At 46.1% G+C, this 9,527-nt stretch overlaps 1 protein-coding gene across 1 annotated transcript; it reads left to right on the top strand.

The window, feature by feature from the left end:
* The first annotated feature begins 611 nt into the window (after positions 1 to 611).
* On the top strand, positions 612 to 1,384 carry LOC142445070 (peptidyl-prolyl cis-trans isomerase A). The gene has a single exon (XM_075546576.1). The coding sequence runs from the start codon at positions 667 to 669 to the stop codon at positions 1,159 to 1,161; it is 495 nt and encodes a 164-aa protein (XP_075402691.1). The 5' UTR covers positions 612 to 666; the 3' UTR covers positions 1,162 to 1,384.
* The last annotated feature ends 8,143 nt before the right edge of the window (positions 1,385 to 9,527 follow it).

Below are 9,527 nucleotides of genomic sequence, written 5' to 3'. Positions count from 1 at the left end.
GAAGAAAAAAACCTGTTAACTTTCTTCAAATCACTCAGAAGAAGAAAGAAAAATCTGTTAACTTTCTTCAAATCATCCAATTAAATTTATTAGGCAATCTCACAGACCTCTGCCATACTGGGCGTCTCTCTATCCCCTTGCCCATGAAAGAGTGTCCTTGTCTCCTGCCCGTGTTTGGATGTCAAAACTATTCATCAGAGTAGAATGCAGATCTCATCGAATTTTCTGTCAGGTTTAGTCCCCAGCCCCCAAAGAGTGCACAGCACCGGGCAAATAACAATCATGCTACTTAGCCATCCCTCTCAAATGGCCATGGAAGAACAAAACATCCTTGTCCAAGTAGCCCAAGGAATTCCAAATCAGAAGGAGAAAGAAGGCTGGCCACTCACCTGAAGACCAAACACAGTAATTTTATGGCTGTGGCCTTAATCAGCCTTTCACCAGAATGACTTCGGGATCTGTGGATTCCACAACTTGCAAGTTCATTGATCAGGTTCAGAAAGCAGCCATCAAAGTCATCCCTCTGTCCCTTTCCCCATGAACCCCAGCTCCTTAAACACTGGAGAGCGTGAAACAATCATGGCTTCAAAAAAAAGTTCTTTGCGGCCGCTTTGCAGACGCCGCCGCCTGAACCTGTAGTCTTGTCTGGTCCTGCTGTGCCCAGCCATGGTCAACCCTACTGTGTTTTTCGACATAGCCGCCGACGGCGAGCCCCTCGGCCGCGTTTCTTTCGAGCTGTTTGCAGACAAAGTTCCAAAGACAGCAGAAAACTTCCGCGCTCTGAGCACTGGGGAGAAAGGTTTTGGTTACAAAGGTTCCTGCTTCCACAGAATCATTCCAGGGTTTATGTGCCAGGGTGGTGACTTCACACGCCATAATGGCACTGGTGGCAAGTCCATCTATGGAGAGAAATTTGAAGATGAGAACTTCATCCTGAAGCACACAGGTCCTGGCATCCTGTCTATGGCAAATGCTGGACCCAATACGAACGGTTCCCAGTTTTTTATCTGCACCGCTAAGACTGAATGGTTGGATGGCAAGCACGTGGTCTTTGGTAAGGTGAAAGAAGGCATGAACATTGTGGAAGCCATGGAGCGTTGTGGTTCCAAGAATGGCAAGACCAGCAAGAAGATCACCATTGCTGACTGTGGACAACTCTAATTAAATGTGATCAGAATTTTCTGTTTCATCTTAAGCACCAGACCATTCCTTGTGTAGCTTGGGAAATCACCCTTCTATTCCCAATGTGCTTGCAGTATCGTTTAATCTTGTGCTCTCACTCCAGTTCTTCGAGTTTCCTACTTTCCTTAATCTCCCTGAGTCCAGCTGGAAAGCAGAGTTAAGTTTATGATTATGAAATAAAAGATAAACAATAAAAAAAAAAGTTCTTTGCGCCTCACGTGGTGTGGAAAAATGCCAGTCCACATCTCTTTCAGAATCTTCACAAAACTCTGACAGGTATGGAGAAGCAACTCTGAACACCAAGAAGCTAAAGGTCAGGCCATACCCAGGGTTGGGTTCAGCTCCCTCACCTTGGAACTAAATAACCGTAGGAGAGTCTCTTCAGTTTGGTTGGCCCTTCCGTTTTCATCTTTGTCAAATTGCAATGCTTTATTTACCAAGTTCACTGGGTGTGTGGGTAGACTCTGCTCCAGGTCTTCTTACTCTACTTACTCTCAGGGCAGGGTGAGTCACATACGCTCTTTCTGCTCCCCTTACGGATCCATGTACAGCAGCTTCTGACTGCCCTCACGGGGACCATTGGAGACCTGCTCTGGGCGCTACTATTTCAGGAACCAGAGCTGTTACAAAGCTCATGCACACACAAGGGATTAAAGAACACACGCAGCCCGACCTGGTCATATGCCTAATGTCCACTCTTGTAGCTCTGATGATTATTTGTTGGTAGTGTTAGTTGTTGGAGAGTTGGTTCTGACTCATGGTGGTCTTGTGTCTAACAGCATGAACAATACTCAGTTCAGTGCCATCCTCAAATTGACTCGGATGCTTGAGTCCATTGTTAAAGCCACAGTGTCGGTTCATCTCATGGAAGGCTTTCATCCTTTTTGTTGACCCTCTACTTTGTAAAATATGATGTTCTTTTCTTGTGACAGGTCTTTCCTGGTGACATATCCAACATAGCCCCCTACCCCCACTCCCCACTCCCCCAAACAAACCAAAACCATGGTTGTAGAGTTGATTCTGATTCACAGTGACCTTGTAGGACACAGGAGAACTGTTCCATAGGCTTTCCAAGCCTGTAATCTTTATGGACGAAGTCCTGGTGACAGTGGCTGAAGAACTTGGCTGCTAAACAAAGGTCTGTGGTCTAAAACCCACCAACTGCTCCGTGGGAGGACATTGGGCGGTTTGCATCTATGAAGATTTAAATGTTGGAAATATCGGGCAGCTCTATTTCAGGGGGTGGCGGGGGTGAGATTGAAGGGTCTGAGTCACTGACCTTTTGGTTAACGGTCAAGTGCTTAACATAGCACCACCAGAGCTCCGTTCCAAACCCACTTCACAACCCCTGTACAGGGTTTCCACGCCCACCCATGTTTACAGACGCAGAGTGTCTCATCTTTCTCCCATGCCGATGGGGTTAAAGCGTCAGCTTTCTGTTAGCAGCCGAGCACTTTAACCGCTGTGCCACCAGCGCCCCAATGCCCAAAGTAAGTCCTCTACGGCTGATTTCTTTTTTTTCAGGGAGCCCACAGTGCACTCACTAGTCTTTGCCAACACCCGGATCCCAGATGCCTTCCTTCTCTTTTGGTCTCCTTCTTCCCATGCCCCACTCTGATCGAAACGACCAGGACCTGTGTCAGGCTCACCTTGGCCATCAAATAATGCCGTGGCTTTTTAACGCTTTCAAGAAGTCCTTTGCAGATTTGCCTAATGCCTCGCAGCACCACATTCTCCACCGCTGCTTCCATAGACATTGGCTGTTGGTATAAGTAGGATGAAACCCAGGATAACTTCCATTTCCTCAGCCTTTGTCACGATACGGTGGTGGCGTGTGAGTCCCTCTGCTAGGATGAGACTTTCTGCTCCCACAAAGGTTCCAGAGGCTGTTCTATTCTGCTCTGTAAGGCGGCTGTCAGTCAGAATTGACTGGTTAGCTGTGAATTAAATATATATATATAGTTGTTGGTCCAGTTGTGAGGATTTTTGTTTTTATTAGTTTCAGGCATAATTCATATTGGATGCCGTAGCTTTGCCCTTTGCTAGCAAGTGCTCCAAGATGCCTTCACTCTCAGCAGGCTAGGCCATGCCATCTGCCCACCACTGGTTGTTCATGCCTCGTCCTCCAGTCCTGAGGCTGCACTGCTCTTTATGTAGTCCAGCTTCTTGGAGGATCTGGTCAGCACACAGATTCAATAAGTAACGTGAAAGGAGACCATCTCACCACATACTTTGCTCCAGTGTTAGCTCATGAAGCAATCCACTTGTCTCTGAACCACCACCGTCTAATCCATGGGCAGGTTAAGCACTTATGTCCATAAACACACTTAAGTGTTCAGGAATTCCCCTTCTGTGATCTGAGATCCCATAATCTTATCCTCGATTTGCTACGGTCCAAGAGTGGAATGAAAACTTTTGACAGACTCAGAGATGTCTAGGGATTTTACAAAGCCTCTCTTCACAAGTCAGTTCTCTTAGTCTATGGGTCATATAGCCTTGGTTTTTAAAACCATACAAGGAAACCTTTAAGTCTCAAGCAATGCCTCTTAAAGCACCTATATAAATTAAACTGGCCAAAGAGGAAAAAGCCAAGTTTCTGATCTGAATCAGAATATTGCTGAGCAAACCTTTGTGGTCAATTCTGTGCCGAAGGGGCAGGTGTTTACCAGAAGGCAGGACAGACAGACAGAGCAGGCATGCTGTCTTCATGTCATTTTGCCACAGCATACTATGCACCCATTGCCATCACATCGATTTAAACTCATGGAGAACTCCACGTGTTACAGAGTAGAATTACCCCAGTGGGATTTCTTGGTTAATTTTTATGAGAATAGATTGCCACAGTTTTCTTCTGTGGAGCTACTTGGTAGGATTGAGTGGCCAAACTTGAGGTTGATCATTGAGTACAAACCATTTGCTCGCTCAGGATATTTCATGTATTACAGTCCCTAGGAAAATTCAAGGAGCACTCGTGGGGCAGTAGGTGAATGCTCAGCTGGCAACAGAAAGGTTGTTGGTTCAAATTGCATCAGAGCTTACATTTCTGAACACGAAGTTTTGGTTTAAAATCAGGAAAGGTGTGCGTCAGGGTTGTTTGTATCCTCTCACCATACTTAGGTCATCTGCATTCTGAGCAAATCATCCGAGAAACTGGATTATATGAAGAAGAATGTGGCTTCAGGATTGGAGGAAGGTTTATGAACAATCTGAGATATGCAGATGAAACAACTCTGCTTGCTGAAGGTGAGGAGGACTTGAAGCACTTGCTGATAGAGATCAAGGATTGCAGCCTTCAGTAAGGATTGCAATTCAATGTAAGAAGACCAAAATTTTCACAATGGGACCAAGAGGCAACATCATGATAAATGGAGGAAAGGTTGAAGTTGTCAAGGATGTTGTTTTACTTGGATCCACTGGAAGCTGCCCTCAAGAGATCAAAAGATGTATCACATTAGGTCAATCTGCTGCATGAGACCTCTTTAAAGAGCTGGAAAGCAAGGATGGTACTTTGAGGACTAAGGTGGGCCCGACCCTTGCCAAGGCATTTTCAGTGGCCTCATATTCATGTGAAAGTTGGGCATTGAGTAAAGAAGACTGAAGAAGAATATATTTGAATTATGATGCTGACGAAGAACATTGCCAATGTCATGGGCCACCAAAAGAACAAACAAGTCTGTCTTGGAAGAAGTATAATCAGAGTGCTCCCTTACGGTAAAAACAGCAAGGCTTTGTAAGATCTCTCTCTCGGGGCTAAATTCCAACCTCGGTCCTTGGCTCTGCATGCCGAAGCTGGGCTCATGATCCAAGTGAATTTAATGAGAGTTAAAAGAAGCTTCAGGTTTTATGCGGCACCCATAGGGATTCCTTTTGACCTTGCGGCCTGGCAGAGACTGCTCCGGGTCACGCAAAGATCTCTCTCTCTCAAGTTTCCTCCCATAAAGACGACCAGACAAGATCCCTCTCCCTCCCGGTCCCTACCTTTTCAAGGGTTCCCGTTGGAGGCGTGGTGAACGACCCCCAGGTCGCTCCCATTGGCTGACTTGCAGTCACCTGGCCCAGGTGGGCTGCTCCAGGTGTAATGCTCATCCACGCCCACCTGCAGGAAAATCCAGCTTTGTCCCATGCTGGCTCTCCTGGGCATGCGTCAATGGACTTCCCAATTCCCTAGGCTAAGCTACCTAACAGCTTCATTGCACGTACTTTGAACATGCTGTCAGAAGAGACCTGTCCCTGGAGAAGGACATCAGGCTTGGTGAAGTGGAGGGCAGTGCGAAAGAGGACGACCTCGATGGACGGGTTGGCACAGTACCGCAGGATTGGCCTCAAACATAGAACAATGATGAGGATGGTGTAGGACTGGGTCACTATGACTTGGAACTGACTCAACAGAACCTAGCAGCAACATCAAGTTTGGGGAGAAAAATGAGGCTTTCTACTCCCATAAACCGTGTATCCGAAACCCACAGGGACCATGCAGGTAAGAATGCAGAAGACCCGAGTATTTCTTACAGTAATAGATCTACTTTAGAAATTTATTTAAGCTTACCAAGAGTGTTTTGCAACCCTGGCATTAAGCTGGGGGTTAGTTGCATGGTTCAAAGCTCTCCCACCTGTGATTACTGATGCACGCATCTCTGCCATTGAGACCCCTCCACCATCCCCAGTTATCGCTGAATTGATGGGTATAGTGATCAAGAAGTCCAATGATGTTTATTGCATTGGGCAAATCTGCTTCTCAAGACTTCTTGGAAGATGTCACTTGAGAACTGAATTGCACCTACCCCAAAAGGGAAAACAAAAGCCAAAATCCTGCTGCCATTGAGGTGATTCCTACTGGCAGCTATTTCCTTATCTGCAAATCACTATGGAAGCAGAGAGCCTCAACCTTCTCCCGAGGTGAGTTTAACCTGCTGACCTTGTGGTTAGCAGTCAAATCCTTAGCCAGCAGCGCCCTCCAGAATGCTTTGTACCTGCCCCAAGCCATGATCTTTTCCATCACCTCATATGCATGGGAAAGTTGGACAGTGATAAAGAAGACCATGGAAGAATTGATGCTTTTGAATTACAGCGTTGGAGGAGAATATTGACAGGACCTTGGACAGCCAGAAGAAGGAACACACTTGTCGTGAGAGAAGTACAGTTGGAAGGAAGCTTACAGGCGAGGATGGCGAGACTTAGCCTCACATACTTCAGGCATGTTAGCGGGCATGACCAACCCCTGGAGAAGGACGTCAGAGAGTCAGCAGAATAAAAAGAAGACCCTCTGTGATGTGGGTGGGCACAGTGGCTGTGACAATGGACGCAAACGGAACCCCTTCGTGAGGACGGAGCAGGATCTGGCAGTCTTTCGTTCTGTGGTCCACGGGATCACTGTGAGCCGAAACCGACTTGACAGCACCCAGCAACCGCAGCATCAGGGGAGTGATGGAGAGTCAGGTCAGGGAATTGGGAGGAAATCATGGGTTTGGTTTTGTAGATGATGAGGAGTCATGGGTGTTGGCTTTTTAATCAAAGGGAAGATTCACCCGGTGGGTGTGCTAGATACATTGGAGAGGACAAGAACTGAAGGTGGAGGAAGCCAGTCCACAAGCTGTTGGGTTTGCCTGAGTAAGAAGCCAAAAGCAGCTTGAATGGAGAAGAAGGAGACCCCGTATTCAGAGACGACCCTGTCAGGACTTAGATACTGATTGGAATGAAGACAAGCAGGAGAGAAGAGACAATGGTGACATTAAGGTTTTTATTCAGGGAAATTCAGTTAATATGACTAAATATCCTTTCCCCAAATAGAATTTTAAATGCTAGCTATTAAGTTCAAAGCCACTTATTCATTGTCGTCTATGATGTTTTTGTTCTCTGAGCTACTATTTTATTTCTTTGTTCCACCCAGTGTTCATGCTGGACACATGACCAATGTAATTGGGAGGCTTGGGGAGGTGTAGACTGGGCTGGAAAAGTCATCCGAAAAACACAGGCTACATTCATTGAATGTTTGTCCCATCCACACCCATACAGACCCAGGAAGTGACTGTTTCTAGTGACTGTGTTTCTCTCAAGGGGATGCACTAGGTGAAGTGGTTGGGAAGTAAATGTTTCAGGCTTCAAAGCAAGCCAGGAGGGGGTCACTTAAGGATCCGGGGCGCACAGCTCCCTTCTAATCCATCAGAAATTGCAGCCCCAGAGTGAACCTAGACGGGTTCGAGAGAACCAAGATGGGTTCATGTTATGTGTCAGCGCAGCTCGGCTCTGCCCTGGTGCTCAGCCGGATGGTCAAACACTGGTCTGAGCTCTCCCTGTGGGTTTCCAAGGCTGTCAGTCTTTACCAGAGCAGGAGGTTGCTGCACCTCTGGCGGTTCTGAACTGCTGACCCTGTAGTCAGCAAGCAGCCCAAGGTGTAAACCACTGTGCTACCAGGGAGCATGAAGTAGTTGCCTGTAATTAACTCAGTTGGCCACAAGTAAAGCAGTTTACCTTCCATAATGTGGGTGGCCCTTAACTGATAAAGTGAAGGCCTTATGAGCAAAAAGGGCCATTTTTCCTAGGGTCTGTCCTACCTCTCTTATGTTAGTACTTACTTTCCCCAAAACCTGGCATACAGATTTAGAACCTGTCAGCCCCCAGCAACAGCATGGGCATTTCTTAAAATAAACCTTTCTTTCTCATATATGCCAGATAGCAAGTTAAAAGCCATTTATTCAAATGGTAGGTTGCTTTTCCGGTTCTACCCACTGATTCATTGTTTTATTTATTTCCTGAGGGAACTCACAGGATTACCACAGTTATTAAGTGCTCAGCAAATGTGTATCTTTGTAAGTCAAAAAGCACTGCTACCAGGGTTTCACACAGGCACAGGTTTGTTCCCCAGCAGAAAGCATTTGGAGCATGTCTCTGCGTGGATGGTAGTAGACGAGCTCTCTCAGTAAGACCATTGTTAATCAAACCAGACTCACTACCATCAAGTTGCTTCTAATCCTACAGGAGAGAGTAGAACTGTCCCTTTGGGTTTCTGAGACTTGAAATCCTTACGGGAGCAGGTAGCCTCATCTTTCTCCAGCCAGGTGCCTGGTGGGTTCCGACCACCGACCAATGCGCACTTCAGCACACCACTAAAGCTTCCAGTTTCGTTCTCAAAACCAAATTCACTGCCGTCAAGTCTATTCCAAAACACTGCGACCCTACAGCACGGAAGAAAACGGCCCCTGTGGTTTTCTGAGCCCATAATCTTTACGCGAGTCAAGAGCCTCATCTTTCTCCCTAGTGGTTCCTTGCAGTTAGCAGGTCAACTTATAAGCCATGAGGTCAAGGTCACCAGGGCTACATTTTAGTCTTGTTTTGGGTGCCTTTTTTTTTTTTTAAAGAAAAAGAAAATAGAAGAAAAAAATATATACCTAAAAGAAATTAGAAAATATATTCTTTCTTTGTGACATGGAAGAAACTTATTTTTAAACCAGGACTAAGATCAAATTTTAAACAAAATGCCATCGAACAAAGCTTTGCAGCAGGCTTATGGGAACGTTGTCCCACATAGAACAACAGTTGTTAGGTGGATCAAATATGAGAGGAAGGTTGGGAAGACCTCAAGAATGAGCGAGCTGAGGCAGGGAAGACGAAGAAAAGTGCTGAAGAAGATTGAAGAAAAGGGCTGAGGCTGAGACAGTGGTGAAAGAAGATTGTAGAATCACCACCAATGGACAGTCGCTGAAGCTGGGCTCTCCTGTAGTTAGTTTATCATCTTCACTTCTAAGCCAACATCCTGGCCTGGCAACCTTTCAGCTGGCTGGGTGCCAAAACCCTTGCACAAAGAGCTGTTCTTCCAGTCGTCAGTCTTTTAAGTGAGATCCCAGTTAATGAACAGAATTCTATAGAACAGATCCTTACGGCAGATGAGTCTCAGATTTAGCAAGATGACCCCGAGAGCAAGGTCCAACCCAATGGCTCCCAAAGGGGATCTATTGGTTGTTGTTAGGTGCCATCCAATCAGGTCCGTGAACCTCGGGATCTGATGGACCAGTTCAATTCAAGGCAGACAAATCAGCCAACTAGGTAATAACCATTGTTTTTGAAATTCCTAAAGGAATAATCTAGGTGCCCTAGTGGCATTGTGGGATATATGTTAGGCTGCAGTTCAAAACCATTGGCCGCTTACTGAAGACAAATGGGTGCATAAGCAAGTGTGGTGAAGAGAGCGGATGGTGCTCAGCTATCAAAAGATATAGCGTCTGGGGTCTTAAAGGCTTGAAGTTAAACAAGCAGCTATCCAGCAGGGAAGCAAATAAGCCCACATAGAAGAAGCTCAACAGCCTGTATTCTCATGAGATGTCAATGGGATCAAGTGTCAGGTATCAAAA

Source organism: Tenrec ecaudatus, chromosome 4 (assembly GCF_050624435.1).
Source record: "Tenrec ecaudatus isolate mTenEca1 chromosome 4, mTenEca1.hap1, whole genome shotgun sequence".
Lineage (NCBI taxonomy): Eukaryota > Metazoa > Chordata > Mammalia > Afrosoricida > Tenrecidae > Tenrec > Tenrec ecaudatus.
The sequence above is the reverse complement of the archived record's forward strand: the minus strand, read 5'-3'. Positions and strand labels throughout refer to the sequence as shown.

Excerpts from the sequence above, each read along its gene's own strand:
- LOC142445070 (XM_075546576.1), top strand. The coding sequence starts at position 667 with ATGGTCAACCCTACTGTGTTTTTCGACATAGCCGCCGACGGCGAGCCC.